At 38.9% G+C, this 24,908-nt stretch overlaps 1 protein-coding gene across 1 annotated transcript in view; it reads left to right on the forward strand.

The window, feature by feature from the left end:
- CD44 (CD44 molecule (Indian blood group)) overlaps positions 1 to 24,908 on the forward strand; it is an 88,669-nt gene that overhangs the window by 21,562 nt on the left and 42,199 nt on the right. Inside the window, exons 2-3 of the mRNA XM_049779639.1 lie at positions 18,292 to 18,457; positions 20,945 to 21,078. Of these exons, the coding sequence (XP_049635596.1) occupies positions 18,292 to 18,457; positions 20,945 to 21,078 (300 nt within the window). The remainder of the gene's footprint in view (positions 1 to 18,291; positions 18,458 to 20,944; positions 21,079 to 24,908) is intronic.

Raw genomic sequence — 24,908 nt, forward strand, 5'->3', positions numbered from 1 at the left:
CCTGCCCATTAGTCACTGAGGTGTTCATTTCTCTTATATCCTCAATTTTTTTGTTTGATTTTTGGGTCACATCAGGCAACACTCAGGGGTTATTCCTGGCTCTGGGCTCAGAAATCTTTCCTGGCAGGCACAAGGAATGCTGGGGATTGAACCTGGGTCTGTCCCGGGTTGACTGTATGCAAGGCAAATACCCTACTGCTGTGCTATCACTCTAGCCTTGTTCTAAATTTTTACTAAGTCACTGTTTTGAACCAGACTGCAAGCTGGAGCTTTAGGTAGATACCTAATTTAAACATACTTCTCTTTAAGGTTTGTAGAAATACTGACTGAATAAGTGAATCTGAATTTCATCAGAGTCATTTTATAGGCTGAGAAGTTGAGGCTCATAAAGATGAAATGACTGGCCTAAGATGGTTCAGCTCTTTTGTGGTGGAGCTGAAACTCAATTCAGAGCTCTCTTCTTTCTTGTTACATTATTCCATGAGTTCCCATTCAACTGGTTAATCCTGCTCTTCCAGAACAGAAAATCTGAGGCATTTTCTTTTTTTTTGGGGGGGGGGGCACCTGGCAGTGCTCAGGGGTTACTCCTGCTGTCTGCTCAGAAATAGCTCCTGGCAGGCACAGGGAACCATATGGGACACTGGGATTCGAACCAATCACCTTTGGTCCTGGATCAGCTGCTTGCAAGGCAAACGCCGCTGTGCTCTCTCCGGGCCCTCTGAGGCATTTTCTACATTTGACTATCTGGATTTCTCTAACTTCTTGAAAAGTAAGAGACTTGGGACAATTTCCGATTAGTGGGAGATATTTTTAGGAAAGGAGATGGTGAGAAATTTCCTCTTCCAGTTTTTTGCAAGGGCAACAGAACTTGCAAGATCATCAAAGGCCAAGGAGGCAGTTGTGAGTGGAGTCTCTGGTCACCATGATGCAGTGTGGCAATATGTGTGCACGGCCATCTCTTGTGAGGATTGTCTCATGACTGAGGAATTGTTCGAATTGGCCGATGATGTTGAAACTCACTGTAGGGTGCATGGGGGCTGTTTGCAGTAATTTAAGAGGAGTTTCTCTAAGGAAATCAGCAATTGTTCTGTTTCTCTTAATTAACAGAGAAACTTTTTATTCATTCCACCCAGCTTCAATGAGGCAGGTTAAGCTCTGTATTGAATGGCATTTATTGGTGTAATTTGAGAGTAGGATGCTGGTAACATTCTCTTCCTTGTTTTGTCTATTGTTCCTTCTTGGTGACCTAATAAATTCATCACACACCAAAGCATTTATTTCTGAGTAAATTGCCAAAGCCCCGAACTCAGGAGGGAGATACTCAGGTTTTTGAAGCAGAGAGCAAGTGATGTCAAGAGGAAGTTAGAAAATAGCAATGATTTTGAGAGGCAAAGGGCTGTGTTGAATCGGTATCTAGAAACCTTCAAACTCAATTTGTACTACATTGATAAAAATACAGAGGCTTAAAGAGATAGATAAAGTGCTGCTCCAAGTTTGACAGCTAATTTATTAGCAAGAAATCTGTTTCCAGAGTACTAGACTCTTAGCCTAATGCTTTCTGTCCAAACCAAAGAAACACATGGGGCACTGTACTATATACCAGATCTTAGAGATAGCTAGAAAGAATAATAGCACATAATCCAAGTGGAATATAATAGGCTAGTATTATTTGAGGTAGATAAAACATTTCAACAATGTTTTATAAATATATGAATTATCAGTTACATATTCCTCTATCTAGAAAATATGTCATAGAGAATATGACTTACTGAATGATTAGATCCTAATTGTTTGAGGTATTGAGTGACTATTAGTAAAATTGCTGTGGGTGGTTGAGCAGTTAATGAAGAATTAAGTTAGAGTAAGAGGCACTTTATATTTAAGCTGCCTTAAATACACTCTAATCTTTGAGTTGATTGACTAATGGCAATATTCAAGATACCAGGTAGCTTGCTAAGTGTCATGTATTTGTTAACTATTTCAGGAGTATCTTCTCCTTCAGTTCTTAGAGTCACCCTTTAAGCTAGTTACTAAGTACCTTCACATTGCTAATGAAGAAATAGACTTGCAAGTTAAGAAAACATGACATGCCTGGCATTCTACAAGATCCCAGGCAAAGATTTAGACCAACAATGTTTGATATAATGAATGAGCATGTCCGCTATTCCATCTTGTCTTACTACCTATCTAAATTGCTTCAATCACAGATACCAGTAAATTATAAGATAGACAGACATGCAGTTATAGATGCTGTGACCAGGAGCAGCTTGTAAATCTTTAAAGGGGTATGACTAAAATTCACTCTCCTCAACAATATACTGTTCTGTCACTCACTTTGATTTGCTCATTGATGTTCAGGCCAAGATCAGAAGGAGTAGAAGCCGTCCATTGCCACCAACTGGATAATCAGTTTATGGCATAAATTGAACTCAACTCCAACGCAGGATTATTCATTTGCTACTGTCTTCCAGTCTCTCTTTTACCTTACTATGCCCAACTCTAGGCATATTTCCTATAGATCTTTAAGGGTAAAGATAAAGTCCAAATCTAATTTCATTTCTGTGCCTGTGTTTGGGTTTGGAGTATGCTTACGGAGGAGCAAGTTCAGTGTACTTCCTTTGGCCAAATATCTGATATCACCACAAATTGAATGAGTAAATAAGTAAAATATGCCATTAATTTTTTAGAAAATTATCTAACAATACCTGCCTTTCTCTGCAGTAGCATCTTCTTTTGTTTCCTGCAGAACACTGTTGTTTGTTAGAACTTGAAATGATCTAATAGTTATCATTTTCCTGTATACAGCCCCACACTAAGCAGATAAATCTGTGTATGTCTCTCTAGGCATGACAACTTATTCATGAGAAATCTAGTTCTAAATATACAGATTCTTACCCTGATGCTTTACCACTAAACCTTAAAAAGTCTATTGTACTTTGCTTTGTGTTTAACTTTGAAATATTTAATTTTTTTTTTTTTTTTTTTTTTTTTGGTTTTTGGGCCACACCCGGCGGTGCTCAGGGGTTACTCCTGACTGTCTGCTCAGAAATAGCTCCTGGCAGGCACGGGGGACCATATGGGGCACTGGGATTCGAACCAACCACCTTTGGTCCTGGATCGGCTGCTTGCAAGGCAAATGCCGCTGTGCTATCTCTCCGGGCCCAACTTTGAAATATTTGAAGAAAAATGATAGTGACTTGGTAAGCATAAATTTTGTTGGGAGAGGCCCAGCTGTCCTCACTCTGATGAATATAGTGCCTCTCTCCAACATCCACAGGAAAGTAATTGAGGCTTCACCAGATCTGACTCTTGCCACATGATCATCATTTATATAAAGAAAAATTCAGACCTTTTGTGTTCTTTGACAATTTCACAGAAAGATCATTTGTTTCTTTCTTTTTTAATTTTGTGTATTTTTAAAATTTATTAAATAATTTTTTTATTTAAGCACCCATTTGTAACATTCTTGAAAGACCAGTTTTCTGAATCTTTATGCAGTCTATATTATGTAAAAGGAAGAAGTTACATTTGGCCTATCTACACTGGTTAAACATGAAATGGTAAAGATTTTGGTTTAAATTCAGTAGCCTGAGATGTATTTAATAACTTATCAGGGGCCAGAGAGATAACACAGCAGTAGGTCATTTGCCTTGCATGCAGTTGACCTGGGAAGGGACCTCATGGTCCCCCAACCTGCCAGAGGCAATTTCTGAGTGCAGAGCCAGGAGTAATCCCTGAGCACTGCTGGGTGTGGCCCACCAACCAAACAATCAATTAATCAATAAAGTTTAAAAATAAAAAGAGGGGCCAGAGAGATAGCCTGGAGGTAAGGTGTTTGCCTTTCATGTAGAAGAACTGTGTCCTGGCAGCCTATATGGTCCCCTGTGCCTGCCAAGGGCGATTTCTGAGCATCGAGCCAGGAGTAACCCCTGAGTGCTGCCGGGTATGACCCAAAAACCAAAAATAAAAATATAAAAAGAACTTATAAAAATATATTCTTCAGTGCCTGGTGCTTGAGATGGCATATGTTGTAATAGAATTTCAGGAAGAGATGTGAATTATAAGCCTTTAGCTCCCAGGGCAATTGGAATAGTCAAGTCCTGATTTTCAAAATCTTCTGGCCCCGCTTCTTTTTTTTTAAAGTATCCCCACAACCCAGCTTCTCTCTCAGTGGGACCTTTTTTTGAAATGTCTGTGATACATCTGTAAGATAAATAGAGGTAGGGTTTTTGTATTGGGAAAGGGGAAAACCTTTCACACACAAAGGTGTGGGAGGGAGGGATGAAGGGAGAGAGAAAAAGAGTGAAAGAAAGAACTCTTTAGGAACTGCAAGAGAATGAGAAATTGGTTTTGTTAGTGTGTTTAGTTTTTAGTTTTAGACCACATCTGGCAGTGGTTAGGGCTTATCCCTGGCTTTGTGCTCAGGGGTACACTCCTGGAGGGCACAGGGCGAGCACTATATGGGTCTCAGGGATGGAAGCCAGGTTGACCACATGCAAAGAAGTGTCCTACCTCCTGTACTATTTCACTGATACTAAAATCTGAGCAATTGGACTGTTAAAATGTAACCAATGGTTTCTAAATTCAGAATCAGTAGTAATCTAGAACATTGCTTACTTACAGGTCATTTTTTTTGTAAAAAGTACTTTTGCAGGTACATCACTCTATTGCTGATGTATTAGAAGAAAAGAGTTACGTAAAGGCATGGCCCTTATTTTGTCTCAAACCCTCCTATGCATAAATTATAAAAACAGATCTACTAGGAATCAAGTGTCAGGTTTATGAATGACTCTTAATTCTTGGAAACTGCTTAAGTTTTATTATGAGAAAGGCTTGTACAGTGCATTCTGATCATATTTTTTTGAGTGATAGGAAAAGGCAGAGACCAACAGAGATCTCAGAGCACATGGTGCCCTGTGGAATGTTACTAGCCTATCATTCTTTTTTTTTTTTTTTTTGGTTTTTGGGCCACACCCGGTGACGCTCAGGGGTTACTCCTGGCTATGCGCTCAGAAATTGCCCCTGGCTTGGGGGGACCATATGGGACGCCGGGGGATTGAACCGCTGTCAGTCCTATGCTAGCGCTTGCAAGGCAGACACCTTACCTCTAGCGCCACCTTCCCGGCCCCAGCCTATCATTCTTTTATGAACTGGAGTGCACTAGAGTATAAGAAATAAGAGAGAAGGGGCCGGGAAGGTGGCACTAGAAGTAAGGTGTCTGCCTTGCAAGCGCTAGCATAGGACGGACAGCGGTTCCATCCCCCCGGCATCCCGTATGGTCCCCCCAAGCCAAGGGCCATTTCTGAGCGCATAGCCAGGAGTAACCCCTGAGCGTCAAACGGGTGTGGCCCAAAAACCAAAAAAAAAAAAAAAAAGAAATAAGAGAGAAGCCATAACTTTAACAAGTGGCCTAACCAGGTAACCTGGATTATGGGGAAAACAGTAGTAGTGAGCTGTCTATGATTATAACAGGGCAGATATACAGTTCATTGTTTTTCCTTTCTCATTTTATTTAAGCAACACAGTTATAAAGTTGTTCATGACTGGGTTTCAGTCTTACAACGTACTTTACCCTTCACCAATGCACATTTCCCACCACTAATATCTCACTAATATCCTTCCCCTTCCTGCCTATACAGTTCATTCTTAAAACTTTTCCTTCAGTCCCATTCTTGAGATAATCAGCCTTGTTTAGAGCACATACCTTTTAGGTCCCAGCATAGAAATGATTTTTTCTTCATCTCATTTGATCAGTTAACTATTCTCTTTGAGGAGAGAACAGTAACCAACTTCTGTCAATCAGCCTTTATTTGCAGGACAGTTGCAGTTAAACCAGTGGAACTATCCATCAAGTGGTATTATATGTCGTTATTATATGTCATCTTACCTAGAATCCTCTGAGGTTAAGCAATGAGAGATGCACTTATTAGTGGTGGTTAAGACTAGGCAGGCTGCCCGATCCACTAACAATGAAACTTTGGTTTCTAAGCATCTCTATGCCTTTGTTTTTTTTTTTTTGTTTTGTTTTTTTTTAATCTATAAAAAGGTTTGCTGCTCATATTAACATTTGTCTCTTGAGATTATCATGGAGATTAAATAAAACAATTGATGTAAAGCATGTAGCTCAGATCTCAGCACCTTTTAGATGCTGGATGACTGTAGACATTACTAGGAGTCCCTCAGCAATCAAATATGCAAGAGTTCGAGGATCCCATCCACACCCTTCACCCACCCACCCCCAGTGCACTTGTCTTTCAAATTCCTCATGCAATATTCTACAGATCTCAATCAGCTGGGTGTGGCTTTGCTAAACTGAGGCTGGCCTACTTATTTGAGAGATCAGGCAGGTCTCTTTTCTTTCCTGACTCACAGTACACTGTCAGGTGAATTGTGTTCTGTCTGTAGCATAAAATTGAGCATTTAAGACCTCTTGAAGGATCCAACACCTCAAACCCAACACATGAATGATGCTAAACCAAGCATCTTTTTTTCTATCACACCTGGAAGCAGCTAACAGAGACAAACAAAAGGAAAGTAAAGCAAAGTTGGAGATACATTTTAGTGTGAGGTTAGATTTTCAGAAGGATTTATTGGGTTGCTCTATGCCCTTTCATCTGAATGGCATGGCTTTTGAAGAATAACTCCTTTTCTCTAGTGTATCATTTGCAACCCACCTTGCTCAGCCCCAGTCCCTGCCAGACTTCACTATCATCTTTCTACATCTCTTGTCCATCTCTAGATTGGACAAGGGATAATGTTCATGGAGATCATTATATTGTGAAGTATTCATTTGCTTGAGACTGAGAAGGAAGACACAAAAATAAGAAAGCTGCACCTTTAACCCTTGCAAAGTATTTTTACAGTATGTGTTTCATTATTCTGCTGTAGATATTTTTTATTGTGGAACTCTGTGCTAATTACTGCCTGAGCCTCTGTTTCCAGGCAGTCACATGGGTGGCTAACCCTCTTAGGGTTGCAAATGCTTTGTAGCCCCTGGCACATCGAAGGCCTGGCTAAATGGTGACTGTCATTGCTATGATTGGTCAGACTGCAATGATTTCCACAGAGTATCTTTGAACATAGTGAAGCCTACCAAGGTGGGGTGGGGGGTGGGCAAAAGTGAACAATTCGTGGATTGATCATTTTGGGTCCAGTCCCTTCATCCTCCAATACCCACTGGAGCACCTCTGCTTTTGCCTGCCTTAAATATTGTGGCTCTTCCTAATATGTTATGCAGTGGGGACAAAGGGAGAAGGATGACAAATCTAAAGACTATCATTCCCTCTGAGTGCTGCAATTTTTTTCTGTTGACAATTTAAATAGAGAAGGCAGTAACCCCTCCTCTGCATCATGGGTAAAGGAAAAGAGGCCCTAAAAAACCCGAGTGGTGATCTGACTTTTATTCAGGTTCTATAAGATTACTTTGTTCTTTCTTCTTTATGAGAATTCCAAGGGGCCTTCCAGTGGGCCTTCCAAAGCTGCTTTGGTACTTGGAAGAAAAGCATAAATAGACAAGAAAACTTCCTACAATGGACAGGTTACTGAGTACAACTGTTCTTTGATCCATCTATTCTTGGAATATAGAGCTCAATTTTGCGTTATTCAAATAATAGACTTTGTAGAAACTTTCTGAGATTTTGGTATTGTCTTTGGAGTGCTATCATTCACCCATTCATATACCACACACACAAGGACACACACAGACACACCATCCTCTTATTTCATAAATTCCTAGCAGTTTCTCACTCCTTATTGTGTCTGGAGTGGTAGGAAGGTACAGTGAGAAACAGGGAAAATAATTGAATTATCAGCTTACACACCTTACAATTAATAGACATAGGCCACAACTACTTTGTTTAACTTACAGATGGAAGCCTCTAGTTCATCGGTGTTTCAATTACCTGCTTAACCATCCAAAATGCTAACATTCCCTGACTGAAAGCTCAGTCTACCTAGATTCTCACAAAGTACCCGCTTCAAATTAGCCTCAGCCAGTTCCTCAAAGTGCTGGTAACAGACTTCAGCAAAAGCTGAACACAAATTAGATATCACCATATGTATAATTACTTTCTTCTATCTACTTCTAAACAAATTTGAAGCCCCTTCCCTTTCTTTCTACTTGCAAAAAGAAAAACCCCACATGGGCCCCAGAGATGCTTTTTTCTTCATTTCAGTAACCACATCCTGGGTTTGTGTTAGTCAATCTCTTAAACTGGTATAACCCAAAGAAGAAGAAAGCAAAGATTGTAATGATCATGTAGAGCATTTCCTTATTGATCTCCATGACAACATGTAGGGGTACATACTGTGGTTTCTCTTCCTGGAACTCACTCACGGAAGACCACTGACCTTAGAGATTGCGTGCTGATGTGACAGTTCTGGGACACATACACTTTTTTTGTTTATTTATTTATTTACTTATTTTTGCTAGAAAGACTTTTTGGAGACCCAGAATAGAGAACAGGTTCTAGTCTCATATACTTATTAGGAGCAGGATTTTCATCTCTACAAGAAAGTGAAAATAATGCAAGAACTTCATTTGCCAATAACAACTAAAGGACTAGCATTTCAGCAAAGAGAATGCTCAGCAGAGAATGCTTCAGATTCTCTGATAGAATAAATGTGATGATGGTCCCTGTTGGTTCAATATTGGATGCTATGACAGTCTCCATGTTTTGTGGCCAACAGGCTGAGAAGTCAAGGCCAAGAAGTGTGAGGGTGCATTACCATTCTAAGTGCCAATGATGAATAGTTCAGTTGAAATCCACACAGAACACATTTGGGAGGAAATTCTCTGGATATGATAGTGTATGGCTGTTTTCTCTGCTCATTAACTCTCACCCACCTCTGGGGTAATTCCAGGAGAGACTGAGTCACACAAGACTCATGGTCTGCACTGAGTAGCCAAAGGCGATTGGGCCACCGACTATGATCTTGGCCTCATTCAGAAGTGGATGCTGAACAATAGACCCTTTCACCAGGCATTCATCACATGGGTGTCAGGGGATGGAGGCAGTGAGGGGGGAGGCAGCAGGAAGGCTGCCAGTCTTCTGGGTGGCAGCAGGGACTATAATAGGAAGACTCCCAGATGGAAATTTCTGGGTTTTGAAGACATCAAACAATCAAATGAAGAATAGAATGGTTTCTTCGTGTCTTGTTAGACTACTGGAATAGATCTTTCATGGGAAATGACAATTTCTGGTCACCTCTAAATGGCAAGGGAACTGGATTGAGTCAAGTATATAGCAATAATGGACCTCTAAGATGCTGTTTCCCACAAAACTTCTGGGGAGTCTTCTTTGGTGATTCTGGATTTTTTTTTTACTTGTGCTGCAGAAAAAGTGTGTTAGAAGCTGTCTGTTGTCTTTCTTGATATGAAACATAGATGATTCAATAACAAGAATTTTTTTTTTGTTTGTTTGTTTTTGGGCCACACCCGGCAGTGCTCAGGGGTTACTCCTGGCTGTCTGCTCAGAAATAGCTCCTAGCAGGTACGGGGGATTATATGGGACACCGGGATTCGAACCAACCACCTGTGGTCTTGGATCGGCTGCTTGCAAGGCAAACGCCGCTGTGCTATCTCTCCGGGCCCAACAAGAATATTTAAAAAACAAAAATAAAGTGAACTTTCCTGTTTCTATTTCTAATTAGAACAATTTTGGTGGGGATTTATGAGTCGCATAAACTTTTTCAGACATATACTTAGCAAAATCAAAAGAAAGAAATAAAATGCTGGCTTTTTCTATAAATAAAAACTATATACAAATAAAATAAAACTATGTATATGCAAAAACATTGAGCACTCATAATTCATCAATGCTTTAGATTGTCACTACTAAGATATTTACATTTGACTGCCTCCTAGGCTATAGAGCCATATCCAAATTAGGTGCCTGTGGCACTTTTTTTAGTCTGTTGAATTTTCCATATTAAGTATCAATGATACCAAAATATCACAAAGAAGCTTAGAGACTAACATCCCAACCCTAGACCAATCTGGGGGTCTCTTTTCATTCACTCTACCTGAGAACAGATAGTACACTCAGGTTGTTATTGGCAGCGAGGTCTAGGTCTTAGTTGACAACTAGGGCTGGTGAAGTACCCCTCTCTACATCAATTTCTCTATCTGCAAACTGAAAAGACAAAAAAGATGCTTCAGTTCTGAGGAGTTCTTTGAAAAGTTCTTGAGGTAGAGTCAGAAAAAGGAGGTCAGCCTACTTTTGGGAAAAGTTAGTGAGCATGTATTCCCAGTTATTTTTCCTTTAAAGTGAATGTGGAATTCCCAAGAGTGATATTTTCTCAATCAATCTCTTGGGGGAATAGACCCTGATCCAAAAGGCATTGTCTCAATTCCTTATGATATTTACTTGAGATAATATTCAACTGTCTTAAATTTCTCTCTCTTTAGAAGTTGTTTTTCTTTATTCATTCTAACCTCTGAAAAAAAATGTTAACATTTGAAGGCTAAATGATTTTACTATGATTAGCATATGTCCTGGGCACAATGTGCCTAGTCAGATGCCAGTCTAAAATCTGGTCTATTGATTACTAACCTATGCTTTCAATACATCAGCAACTCCTTCATAAAAATGGGATGATTAAGTTATCAATCACAGAATTGTTATAAGAGAATTCTTAGGCATAAATGAAAGTTTGTTCAGCCCATTCTGATTGCTCACAGTCCTTTATGGCCATTACACAAGCAGAAACTGACCTTATTCACCTGTGCAATAAAAAAGCAACTTATTCAAATAGCATATTCTGGCACTAAATCAACAGAAAAATAAAAGTCTGCTTCATTTCTCCTTAAGCAAATGGCTTAAGCAAATGTCACATCTGGATGGCTATGTCAGAAAGTTCATTCATTATAAAACATCTGGAAAACTTTGGTTTGGAGAAATGAAAGTCTCTGGGCACAGTATGATAGTTGATTATTTTATAGTGGTTTTCCTCTGGGACTCATAGTGTCTGTCTTCTGGTTTCTCTAGCAGACTTGCTCCCAGAAATGGCCCTACAGGAATGCCTATGACTGAGATGACAACTTTAGTGTTTTGAAAGACAAAGAACTAAAAGCTGTTCTTTGAAACATTTGATTTCAGGGAAAACAGCAACGATTCTCAGAAACAAATGCTTGGAACTTTAAGCATTCCATAGGGACTTTTCAACAAAGTCCAGCTGGCCATTCATTAGACATAGTGTGGAAAATGGACAAGACAAAAATTTTCACATCCATCCTGCACACTGGTCGTGTTAAGGAAAAAGAGACTATTTGGTCACTCACTCATTACTTCATTTATTCAGCATGTACCTGTTCTGTGTTGAACTTTTATGAACGTTGGGTTTATGAGGGTGAGAGAGAAAGATATAAAATAAAAGAGAGGTGATTTATGCTTATATAAAAATCCAGGGAAAATTTCCAAGATTCCTGAATCCTGGAGCTTCTGATTATTGAAGGATCATGGTGATAGTAATATCAACTTATGTTTATATAACATACATCTCTTATGAATGAATGAAACTCAGGGATCCTGTCTCTATGAAAACACACTCCCTACACATACAAAATTTTATAAAATTTCTCAGCTTTATGTTTCCCATGATGATCAACTTGTGGGTTTCAGAGAGAAAATGTGTCACCAAGTTTTATTGCTAACCAGCTGTGAAACTCCTATCAACATCCACTCCCACTCGTATTTTAGGAAAGCATGTGACTACAGAGAGAATAGAAAGTTGGGTGAACATTTCACAGTGCTCTTCCTCTGCAGGTTATTGTGATTTCTTCCACTTGAGGAATGACTTGAGAAAACAAAGAGATGTTCACCAGGTCCTCTAATCTGGGCAGAGTTTTGAAAATCTTAGGGGTGATTTTACTAAAGAGAAATATTTTGCATGATCTAGGGATTAGTGGTGAGTGAGACTACTGGATGAGCTATGGTTTATTTTAGTAAGACTGAATCTATCTAGGACCCTGTATCATTGTCAGCCTCGAATAGGCTCTCTCCCTTAGTGACACTGGACAGAGTATTTAACTTGTGCTTTGCTTTCCTTGACTTTAAAGTAGGCACTTAAATTGGTGACAGCACTTGCAATTGAGCATTTTTGTGAGAATGAAATTAGGTGAAGTCTAGAAGCCACCTAATGAACTTGCATTATTAATTGGCCCTAATTTGAGTTAAGCACGATTCTAAGTATTTGCTTATCTCATTTGCTGATCCCACAAACTACAAAAGATTAATATAGTTAGTTATCCAATGCAAGTGGAAGTTGAATGTCAGTGAGGTTAAGGATCTACCAGTTGTGCGACCTGGAGCAAGTGGCAGAATTGATATTTGAACCTGCCTTTTGACGGGTCTGAATTAAACTGAGTTGTTAACGTTCATGTGAGTTTGTTGCCAGAGAGTAGGCTAAACAATAAGGACATTCTCTTAAAGCACTTTTTTGTTTTCCATGGCAGGTTCCTGGTAGACCTATTTTCAGCTGGATGGGCAAAAGTACCATGATTTGGGCCCAAGGCGCCTCTATCTATCTATCTATCTATCTATCTATCTATCTATCTATCTATCTATCTATCTATCTATCTATCTATCTATCTATCTATCTGGCAATTCCAAAGTGACTTTCAATCTTCCAGTCTGTGTGGCATTTCTCCTTCCAGGCAGTTTCCTTTCTGAATCTCAAAGTGGCCTCAAACAGTTAATGTGACCAGAGGGAGGGACTTGTACGTTTATTTATTACATGATACAAAAAAATTTATTGGAGACCAGAAGGCTCAACAGAAAACGTTTTTGATTTATTTCTACTTGGAAAGGCTTTCTTGAAAGATGCAATTGGCCACTGAATAATAGTCTCTTGTGTCTCAGCTGATCCTAATCACAGAAGTCTGTGTTTTAGATGACAAACACAAATATCTGAATGGGGGTGAGGATGGAAAGTCCTGCCTCTCTATAGGAGCTCCTAGTATGGGAAGGGCCATCTAGACATTGAAATCCTAGTTAGTGATCTGTTCTTCATAATTACTCAGGCCTTAGCTTAATGCTAACTTTGCTAGCACATTGGGTATATTCTCAGCAACAAATGAGAGAGGTTATAAGGTCCCCAATGCTATTTAAATCAAGGTTAGGATTAGCAGCCTACTAGTTGAGCTGTGGACACTTGGTGCCAAGATTTGACTGGATTTGAATTTACCGTTCTGTGAGCCTGAGTGTATTACTTCCTTTCTCTAGGGTCTCAATTTTTATGTCAGGAGTCAGAACAATAAATTACTATTTTTTGTGATATTATATTTTGGTTTTTTTTTGTTTGTTTTGGGGTTTTTATATCTTTATATAAACACCTTGATTACAAATATGATTGTAGTTGGGTTTCAGTCATGTAAAGAACACTCCCCTTCACCAGTGCAGCATTCCCATCACCAATGTCCCAAGTCTCCCTCCTCTCCATCCCACTCCCACCTATGCTCTAGATAGGCTTTCTACTTCCCTCATTCGTTCACATTGTTATAATAGATCTCAGTGTAGTTATTTCTCTAACTAAACTCATCACTCTTTGTGGTGAGCTTCATGTCATGAGCTGGACCTTCCAGATCTCTTTTCTTTTTCTCTGAGTATTGCAAAAATGTTTTGATACCAGTCTTACAATTTCTATTTGACTAAATAGTAGTTAGATGAGGAGTTAAAACTTTTTTTCCTGAAATTAAGATAAATTTTCATATTGGATAGTATTTCTTTCATTTGAGAGGTCTTTGCTAAATTTGCTTCATTTCAGGCCATGGTTAAGCTTCTTGATGTAGGAAGAATTAAGGTCGAGTTTATCTGTTTTAGCCCACCTCAGCCTGATCACAGCATGCACCATTGTGGGAGAGAATCTTATGTAGATATGTATAGACACTTCACCCAAATCTCACGTTTATTGTCTTCTAAGTCATTTTGCTGCTGCACATGAAAGTTGGCCTGAATTGGTTCCCATTTGTATTTGCATATTATGTATGCCAGGTGGCCATGAAGAATTAATTTTAATAACATAGAAACTGCCATTCTGCTTCAAACCACAGCCCATGCCTCAGTTTATTTTTAACCTGGGAGTGACAGTAACCACCTGGTTGGGCACTGACAATTAGCTCATCTTTCCTGGCATCTGCCTAAGTCTCCAAACTCAGCCTTACCTCTGGAAAATTCAATAGGAATCTCTGTGCTTCCTTTGCATGCTTGGCAAGAGAGTCCTCAGCAGGCCATCATCCATAGTTAGGCAGTCTTTGCAAAAGTTGCCTATCTGGTGCTGGAGTGATAGCACAATGGTAGGGCATTTGTCTTGCACGCAGATGACCCAGGACAAACCTGGGTTCAATCTCTTGCATCCCATATGGTCCCCTGAACCTGCCAGAAGCGATTTCTGAATGAAGAGTCAGGACTAACTCCAAAGCATCACCAGGTGTGATGGCAAAACAAAACCAAAAAAAAGTTACCCATCCAAGGTAAAAACTGAAAACCATAGTAAAAATAATTTTTTTTTAGGAACATGAGTGATAGTACAGGGGCTAAGTGCATACCTTATATCAGTTACATCCCAATTTAATCTATGGAAATAAATGATCCCCTAAGCATTTGTAAAGAATCACCCTGGTGGCACCTAAACACCACTTGTGTGGCCCTGGAGACCCCAAACACCACCAGAGTGGCCCAGATAATCCTTACTACCACACACAGAACCCAAGCAAGACCATAACTTTTGGCCCTAGCGCTGAGCTACCCAAGAGTTGCTGGGAGTGGTTCCTGGGTCTCTTGAGCACTGTTTGAAATATTTCCTATTTTTTCTATTGTTTCTTATTGTTTCTTAAAACAAAACAAAAGACCCAAATACAATTTTTCAAAAGGGTCTTGTGAATCTCTTTCCTTGGTCTTGGCCTTATCAACTGTTATGGTAGTGGTTTAATAGGAGCACCATCACACCCCAAAACAAATTAATTTTTCATTTCATTTACTTTTTATGCTTTTGTAAAAAACAGAAACAAAATCAGAAAAAAACATCTACATGTTAATGATACAAACATACACAAAGAAAAATTTCCATATTGGCTTATGTCTCCTCAAATCTCCATTTCATGTTCTTTTACTATTTTCTGAGTCAAAAGTCACACTAAGTTTGAACAATTCTCTTACTATCTTGTTTTTCATTTGTCAGACATTTTTCTAATGGGCAAAATCTACTTCATATTGAGAAACTTTTTTTGCGTGTTGCACAAAGTTTGATAATACTGCCCCTATCTTTGCCATTATTCCACAACTGTTTAGAAGGAAGACTTGCTCTGGTACAATAAAATGGTCTCTGAGCACAGGGGAACCATGATTTGGAGTAGGGGATAAGTGAGACAGAATGAAATAAAACTTCTGTTCTGCGACTTAATAGCAGGGTGATTTTGGGAAGTGATTTAAATTTTTTGAGTTTCAATATTTTTATCTAGAACACGGTTGAGGAACACCCTATCTTTGAATGACGTAAAGCCTGTGAAATCATGTGTCCTGGCTTTGGTATCTGATGGAATAGACATGAATGCTTCTTCTTATCAGCCACCTGTGGCCCATCTGCCTATATTGAATGGCTTAAAATGGTACTGTAAATATTCAAGTAGCTGTTGGCAGAAAAAAAGTCTCCCCACCCACAATCTAAAAACAAGTGATGGGGCCGGCGTGGTGGTGCTAGAGGTAAGGTATCTGTCTTGCAAGCGCTAGCCAAGGAAGGACCATGGTTCGATCCCCCAGTATCCCATATGGTCCCCCTAAGCCAGGGGCAATTTCTGAGCGCTTAGCCAGGAGTAACCCGTGAGCATCAAACAGGTGTGGCCCGAAAAACCAAAAACCAAATAAATAAATAAATAAATAAATAAATAAATAAATAAACACAAGTGCAAATTTCAAACTCATCTCTCAGGGCTTATGGAAAACAACACAGAAATGAACCTCAGAGGATCTGGGATCCCAGGAATGCTACAGTATTAATTTTCCCTCCCCTACTGGTGTCAGCACAGAAAGACAGAATAAAACACTCTGGATTCTAGAAGGAAACAACAAACTCTGGACAGAAATTTCCAGTTATCTGACAATTCACCTCTCCTTGCGTTAATTTTCTATAGAGAAGAAGCAGAATTTTCCAGCTACCTCCAGACTTGCACAAGGGAGAGATATGATATGGGCTGAAACCTGTTCTATTTGAATCTAGTTCTGACTTCTCAATGAGTGATGCCTCTCCTGGCAGCATACTGGTTACTGCATACCCCTGCTAGCCCAGTTAGTCTCACTATGTCCCTTAAAAAGACTGTAGTCTTCCTTTGAGGCTCAAAGAAGCTCCAATGAGGACTCTGCCATGTCTCCAAGATAGTATGCATCAATGACTTTATGTGCTCGAATTTACTCAAGTGCAAACCTAAGAAGCAGCCCTAGAAGATTAATGAGTTTTCAGCTAAGGGTTTTGAAGTCTTTTAGAATTGTTACACAAGATCAGGTAGAAGAAGAGAACTTTTAGCTCCTTATTAAGATTTCCGTTAGTGTCTGCAAAAGTTCTTGGAATTATTCTTTAACCAGTTGATCACAGTTAAGCTCCATTTTGAGTGCCAAGAGCTCTTGGGAGCAAACAACAGCTTTAGGGTCTGCTTTGATGATAAAACTATGTTTTATAGGGAATTTCAATAACCTCTTATTAATTCATCAAACATCTAGTTCTGCTAGTCACTGTTAGAGGAACAACGATAAACAAGTAAAGAGATCTTTCTCTTTCTTTCTTTCTTTCTTTCTTTCTTTCTTTCTTTCTTTCTTTCTTTCTTTCTTTCTTTCTTTCTTTCTTCTTTCTTTCTTTTCTTTCTTTTCTTTCTTTCTTTCTTTCTTTCTTTCTTTCTTTCTTTCTTTCTTTCTTTCTTTCTTTCTTTCTTTCTTTCTTTCTTTCTTTCTTTCTTTCTTTCTTTCTTTCTTTCTTTCCTTTCTTTCTTCTTCTTCCTTCCTTGTCCTTCCTTTTCCTTCCTTCCTTCCTTCCTTCCTTCCTTCCTTCCTTCTCCTTCCTTCCTTCCTTCCTTCCTTCCTTCCTTCCTTCCTTCCTTCCTTTCTTTCTTTCTTTCTTTCTTTCTTTCTTTCTTTCTTTCTTTCTTTCTTTCTTCTTTTTCTTTTTCTTTTTCTCTCCTTTCTCAGGACTAACTTTCTTAGAACTGAGTCAGATACAGGGAAAAATGATAAAATACACAGATAAATCAACAATTACCTTTGGACTCAAAGAGTTGGAGGAACTTATGGAGACTGGTGGGTGGATAAGATTGTTGAGGTGAAGTGAGGTTGGAGTCAAAAGACAATGATTTGAGGGCATTACAGTTACAAATGTTAAAAAGTGGGAAAGAGATCAGAATATCTGAAAAAAACAGTGATAGTTTTGTGCCTGCAGCAGTGTTAGTGAATGACTTTAAGTTTGGGGAGGGAGATAGGAGTCAGATCTGTTAGGTCTTATCAGCTGTGGTAAGAAAACTCATTCTGGATGCACCTAGATATCTTTGGAGATTATAAGCAAGTGAGCCATGTGATTGTGAGAAAAGACTCCACATTTAAACTGTGTATTTAAACCATTTTAACTATGCAAAGGTATTTACCTATGTATCTCAATCACACACCCACCAACCTACACACACGCACACTCAGAAAACATGCTCTGAAAGAAGAGGTAGAGAAAGTTTCAGACCTATTGCTATATTTCTCTTATAAGTAGGCTTGCTTTTCCTTCATTAACTGCTCAATTGTTGTCAGTTGTCCACAAGCTGCTAAAAAAACAGGACTGGCTCTTAATGTGACACTCACCACATAGAGTGGTGAGTTTAGTTAGCGAAATGACGACACTAACTATGATGACAATATTAAGGAGTGAGAGAAGTAGAATGAATGACTCTCAAATACAGGTAGGGGGTGGGGAAGGAGGGAGATGAGGGGCATTGGGAAGGTGCACTGGTGAAGGGGGGGTGGTTTTTTATGACTGAAACTACAATGATATATGTAATCATGGTGCTTAAATAAAGAAAAAATATAAAAAAAATACAGAAAAGAAAAGAAAAACTCTGTGTAGTTTAATAGATGCTAAGAAGAGAAGAAAGTAATGTTACTTTTCATTGACACCTCAAATTCACACAACTTTTGAGTGGTTGGTGTGAATGGTTCTGGCCTAGCAAAAAAAGTCTGTTTGCCTTTTGAGTGTGTCCAAAGCACAGTTTTTTATTTCTTCCAAATGACTTATGCAGAAAGAATCTAAGGTCTCTGTTTCATTCCACAGAACTGAATGTCACCTGCAGATACACAGGCGTATTCCACGTGGAGAAGAATGGGCGTTACAGCATCTCACCGACAGAGGCTGCTGATCTCTGCAAGGCTTTCAACAGCACTCTGCCCACTTTAGAGCAGATGGAGATAGCCCGGGAAGCCGGATTTGAAACCTGCAGGTAAGAAATTGTCTGGGTGAGAAGTATTTGGGGCAGTAGATTCTGGTTTGAGAGAGGCTCCACAGAGAAGACCTGTGGGTGGGATGGGCTGAAATTGAAAATGTCTTAAGAAATCACGGACTTAGGGTCATGGACTGGAATCCTCTCCCCAAAAGTGCTTCCCCAGCTTGCTTTGTTAAGCTTTGAAGGAGTGAGCAATATCATCAGAACCACAAGACTAAACCAAACAGTACCTGGTAGAATCTCAGGTCTGCGGGCTTGGCTTAGGGAAAACATTGCAAACTCCTTTTTCTGTTTTTTCTTTTTCTTTCTTTTTTTTTTTTTTTTGGTTTAAACTCCCCTCTCTATGTTGCCTTGGTTTGCAAAGGTAAATAAAGGGTCATAAAAGTTATATTTTGACAAGGCTGAAGAAGCAGATGGACAAACCCACAAAAGACATCTGCCAAGGTTTGCTGTGCTCCATGATTTTTTCTGCTCCAGATTAATCACAACAGGCAATGGATTTTTGTTCGTTTGTTCTGTTTTGTTTTAAATATCCAACAACTCTGTAGCAAGTGGTAAAAAAGGTTAACATTGAAAGTGAGTATTGGTAAGTGCTGTGGTGTAAAAAGTTTGGTTTGTTTTCACTGAAGAGCTCTGGGCTAACAAAGTTTCCACTGCAGCCTGAGCTTTTGCAATGCAATGACATGAGGTAACCAGGTTCCCTTTCTCATTTCTCTTTTTTCATCAAAACAAACACACACTACCTTTGGGGTTTTGTTCATTTGTTTGTTCTGTTACAGAATGTATTTCACTCAAGACTTGTCATGGAACAGATGGCGGTGTATAAATGAGGATAAAATCTTAGCAGCTATTTTCTCCCATCTTCCCAGCCCCTATTAGTGACAATACTCAGATATATAAAAACTTATTAACATTTAATTGCAACCCTGACCCACCTCCCAGAAAACTAAAGGATTCTTTGGAGAAACCAGTTTGTCCATTCAGATGAAAAATTAGTCATGCGTTAGATTTGCAGCATAGACATAATGAGTTCTGTGTGCTTAGAAATGTTAAACTCCCAGCCATTTCCTTGGATCCTGCAGGATGATGCACTATGTACTGATACCTTTGGCAGAAAAGATTAACAGGATCTACTGAGCCCTTGAGCCAGGCTGCAGTTTTAGAAACCCATTGAATTGAGCTTTTCTCTCTACCTCTACCCACTTGCCACTACCTCCTTCAGTGAAAATGGTATTTTCTCAGTCTTTTACTTGCTTTTATTTGCTTGTTTGTTTTTGAGTTTTTCTGCATTTAGGAGCAATATGTAGTTAGTGTGTTATTAAAGAAAGAGGCAGGGTCAGCTGTATCTGAAAGAGTGTCTAGTTCTAACCTGCCTTCCGAAGCACCTTGAAGGGGAAAGAAGAATAAGTTCTAACACTTCTCTGACTGTTTGGCTTCTGGAAAATTCCTGAACCAAGCAATCTACTGACTTGGTCACTATCCCTCCCGTTTTAATGATGCTCAATTTCTGGGATAATGAAGCTATATGCCTAGGATGCTCATGAAGCAAAATTTACTATGTATACAGCAACAAGGCTGCATGATTTTTATGAATTTTTGTTCTCTCTCACTCTCTTTTCCTCTTTTTAGCTATGCCAGAGATTGAGTACAGAATCTTACCTATGCATACCATGCTCTTCTGCTGAACTACACCCCCTCTCTGTGATGATTTGTGCGTGTATGTTTGTGGTGTCAAATATTGAACCCAGATTCTCACATATGCCAGTAAGATACCCTACTTAATCCTTAACCCTGTGCAGTCCAGAGTGAGAATTTCAAACAAAATTGTGACTAGAGAAGCTGCTGTGGAGCTAGCAGAGCTGGTAGGGCATTTGCCTTGCGTGAAGCATACCTGGGTTTGATCTTTGGCATCCCATATGGTCTCCTAAGAACAATTAGGAATGATTCTTGAGTTCAGAGCCAGAAGTAACTCCTTAGTTCCACAAATTATAGTCTAAAACAAAACAAAACAAAACAAAAGTTAGTTGTGACTACAGAGTAGGAGTTGGGAACGACAGCCCTTTTAACACTGGTGAATAGATATAGTCACCTTGTTCTCTTTCATGGAAATTGGTCATTTTGTTGTTTCTGGAATCTATGGAGCCAACTGAATGTGTACTGAGAGTAGCTCATGCTGTAAGGTGGTGACCCTTCTTTCCTTGGTGATCCAACCATTTCTTTGCTTATTCTAATCAATTTTACAGTGCTGTTCACACATTTTAACTTTTTCTCTTATGATTGTAGTTTAAGGGGAAATCTTTTTGTCTCTATCAGTCATGTGGGTTCTTTTTTCTATTTTGCCATTTTCAGTTTTATTTTACTCAGTTAGTGAAACCTCCTACATTCTTAGGACATTTTGGATGGAGAGTAATGCCATCTGATGGATTGTTGTGACATCCTGTCACTATCTGGCTATTAGTTGACCTCTGCTTTTTGTTTTTGCAGGTATGGGTTCATTCAAGGGCACGTGGTGATCCCCCGTATCAAACCCAAGTTCATCTGTGCTGCCAACCACACAGGGGTGTACATCCTCACATCCAACACCTCCCAGTATGACACATATTGCTTCAATGCTTCAGGTTGGTTCTACATAAACTGTCTGCATTTGGGGTGGCCTCTGACAACTGTTCAATCTTGACTTAGTGGGGATTCATGTCACTTCCAGTCACCTTATTGACTAGCTCTAAAGCAGAAAGAAGTTTCCTCTCTCTATCCTGGGGAGGCCAACCATAAACAAACTAATATTAAGGATGATATATGCATATGATTAATACTATATTTTAGTAAAAAAGCACAGAGCAAGAGGCTACAGAATGCTAGATAAGTTTTTTTCTGAAAGGCAATCAAGAAAGTGTCTTTAAGAAGGTACATGAAGGGGGCCCGGAGAGATAGCACAGTGGCGTTTGCCTTGCAAGCAGCAGATCCAGGACCAAAGGTGGTTAGTTTGAATCCCGATGTCCCATATGGTCCCCGTGCCTGCCAGGAGCTATTTCTGAGCAGAGACCCAGGAACGACCCCTGAGCACTGCCGGGTGTGGCCCAAAAACCAAAAAAAAAAAAAAGGTACATGAAGGAGAATTCTATATGTCATGTGAATGAGAGACTGGGAGAAAATTGGGTAGTCAGGGTCAATTCAGGCATGTCCCAGTGTAATGTGACTTTTGGGAGAACAGCAAGGAAGCCACAAATGCTAAAGGAATAAAACTGAAAGGTTAGAAGAGAATATTCAGTCAGGGTCTTAGAGGCAATGATAGAGAGTTTGGATTTTATTCTTATATTGATGGGAAGTCCTTGCCAGATTTTGAATGGGTTGTTGTCCTTGAATCTAATAATAATATTGGAGTGCTATTGTTTATAGGCATGGATTATATGTTGGGATTATATGTCTATCTGGAAAGATAGACAGATCTTTGATTTCCTTAGCTGTCTTATACAATGGGGAGCCTAGCAACTAAAAAATAAGAAAACCAAGTTAAAATGTGAAGGCTTCACTGCTAAACAGGCCTTCTCTCATCTCAGTGCCTCCAAATTCCTGCTTACAAGTCTTATTTAGCTCCCTGTAAAGTTAAAGAATTCCATGTATCAGGAATTTTTAGAGTCTTTTGAGGAGTGTCAACTCATACATGCCAAAATTCTGTAAAGCCAACAATCGAATGTCTTATTTCTCAAACTGAGCCTTTAATTCCTTCTAAAGGGTTGTGATTGTGTGAAGGGAAAGACAAGCCACAAATTAAACTTAATATGTCTTCTTGGCAGTTTCCTCGAGGATGGAAAAGGGATTAAATTAGTTGAAAAGTAACTTAAGACATTATCTGTATGAGAGAAGCACATCTATTATTATCTGATGAGTTGCAGAATTTTTTTTATGAGACAAACACAGGTATTATATATGGCAGCAGACTATAGAATTTGCATGGATTTTTAAGCTACAGGAGGGACATCAAAGACATGTGTGATTACATCAATAGCTTTAGGCTACACCACCCACTGTTGTTACATGAGCATTAGGGATCAGAGTGGATATTCATCTGGGAAAACTAGAATTTAGGAGAAAGAGAAAGTATCTGAGCTGGTTAGTTGAAACTGAACCTGGGAAGCCAGTGAGTGGGGTTCAGTACATGTAAGTCACTAAACTTATGGAATCAAGGAGGAGTCATGATTCTCTGTGGCATATAGGTAAAGAAAATAAATAGAGTTTGATCAAAAGGAAGGGTGTTTATTCAGTGAAAGCCAAAGCAATACAACCAGTTCCCATGCCCATTCTAATAATATTAGAATGCAATGGCTTATAAATAATAGAGAGAACAATTGAGTTTTCTTTAGTTTGTCTTTATGTCAGGAGTCATAAGACTTTGGGAAGAATTTGTCCTTCTGACAAGAGTGTTAGTCCCGAAGGAAAGAGTAAGAGCAAGATTATATGCCCTGGAGAGTCACTGAGTACTGCCTATAGTGTCTCTATTTTTTTATATTAAGTGAATAGATGTAATGTATTATATCATTGCATATCCACATTATCTTACTTATTTTAAAAGTTACTATCACTTAGCTGAAAGAAACTGGCAAAGCTCACTCTATTTTTATTGCCTGGTAGTGAAGTCACTTTTTGTCTAGTTGCTACTGAGAGTTTTCTCTTCATCTTTGTCCATGAGTTTGGGTCTGTCCTTGGAGGAGTCAAAAATGGTAGTGGTAATTTAAGAATTTCTTCTCCTTTAGGAGATTAGCTTCAATAAAAGTTTGTTATTGTTTATGAATCATACCCAGCAAGCTCAAGACTTATATTGACTCTGCTCAGGGATCACTTCTAAAGGTCTCAGGAACCATATGGGGTGCTGGTGATTGAATCTGGATTTGCCACTTGCAAGACAAGTGACTATCCCCTGTACTATTATTATGGCCTCTCAGCTGAAAATTGTTAGTAGATCTGGGGCGGGGGGAATGTTGCTTGCCAAAAGAACTAAAGTAGTAAAATTAGAAGTAATGAGTTTCCTTTTCTCTTTTCCAAATTTACTCAATGTAGGTTATCAGCTTTGTTAAGTTTTTATGTTCTGTTTGTTTTTATTTAAATTTTAAAAAGAATACTTAATAATTAGATATATGAGCTTAGTAATGTGAGATAGGGTTAAAGACATATTTCTTGTCTTGGTAGTAAAGCTTACCGGAACAATGAGACTAAAATTATTTACTTAATAAATGGATAAAGGAACTGGAGTAGAATAATTGTCCAAGGAACCATACATTCTAAATGTTCTGGTTTCAAGTTAGGTAATAGAAGTGTTGAAACAATTATAAACCTCAATAAGCTTCTGTTCCATGGAAAATGTCTCTCAAGAAATATCTTTGAATCCAACCTAGTCTAAAAACTAGAAGCAAGTGGTTGATACTTAATCAGAACACCCCCCCCCAGATTAAATTGCCTGTGGAGAACATAATTATTTCAATTTTACCAGATATGTTCTTCATGTTTATCATTTCAGCAGAAATTTTATAAAATATATAGCCTGTGTTTATATATGAAAATAGGATAGACCCTGAAAGGCTTTGTGATTTTAATTTCTTAATAAGGCCTAGTTTACTAACTCCGTGTGAATAAAAGAGAATTGACTTTAATTTACCAATTTTTAAATTTACTTTCAGAGGCTGAAGTAATAGTACAATGGGTAGGGCACTTTGCTTACAAATGAGTAGATATTGACCCAGGTTCAATTTCTGGCACCATATAGGATCCCCTGCGCAAAGCCAAAAGTAAGCCCTGAGCATCACCAGATGTAGCCTCCAAATTAAAAAAAAAAAAATCAAACAAAAATTTTACTTTCAATGACAAGTCTCATTTTCTCATTTTCTTTAGAAGGCAAAATTTAAGGAAAAATATATTTTATTCTTTTTTTCACCAATTATTTATTGGATAACCTAAATGAATTAAGGAATACTTCTCTATGGCAACAGTAATGTGCCAATCTGAAATTGCACCTATTGGGTGCAGAATGGCCAGGATTTTTGAGAATAAAGAGTCTCTTAGAATCTTTCTAACAAATCCCAGGATTCAGAAAACCTCAAAAGTTTGTTTCTTCCAGAAATGTAATGCTCATTAAATGGAATAGAAAGCTATCTAATGAGTTGTGTCATCAGGCAAGGGGACATGAGCATATTTATTGCACATTTGGGTCATCCTCTGTCTTAGTAGGCGTGCTAGAATTGATGTTTTTATACAAGTTAAGATGAATTAGAGCATGAAAGGGTCCATTTGAAAAAAAATGTGCTGATAATTTAACAAAGAAAAGCATGAGGCCGAGAGATAGCATGGAGGTAGGAAGTTGTTTGCCTTGCATGCAAAAGGACAGTGGTTCAAATCCCAGGATCCCAGATGGTCCCCTGAGCCTGCCAGGAGTGATTTCTGAGTGTAGAGAGCCAGG

The sequence above is a fragment of the Suncus etruscus genome, chromosome 9 (assembly GCF_024139225.1).
Source record: "Suncus etruscus isolate mSunEtr1 chromosome 9, mSunEtr1.pri.cur, whole genome shotgun sequence".
Classification (NCBI taxonomy): Eukaryota; Metazoa; Chordata; class Mammalia; order Eulipotyphla; family Soricidae; genus Suncus; species Suncus etruscus.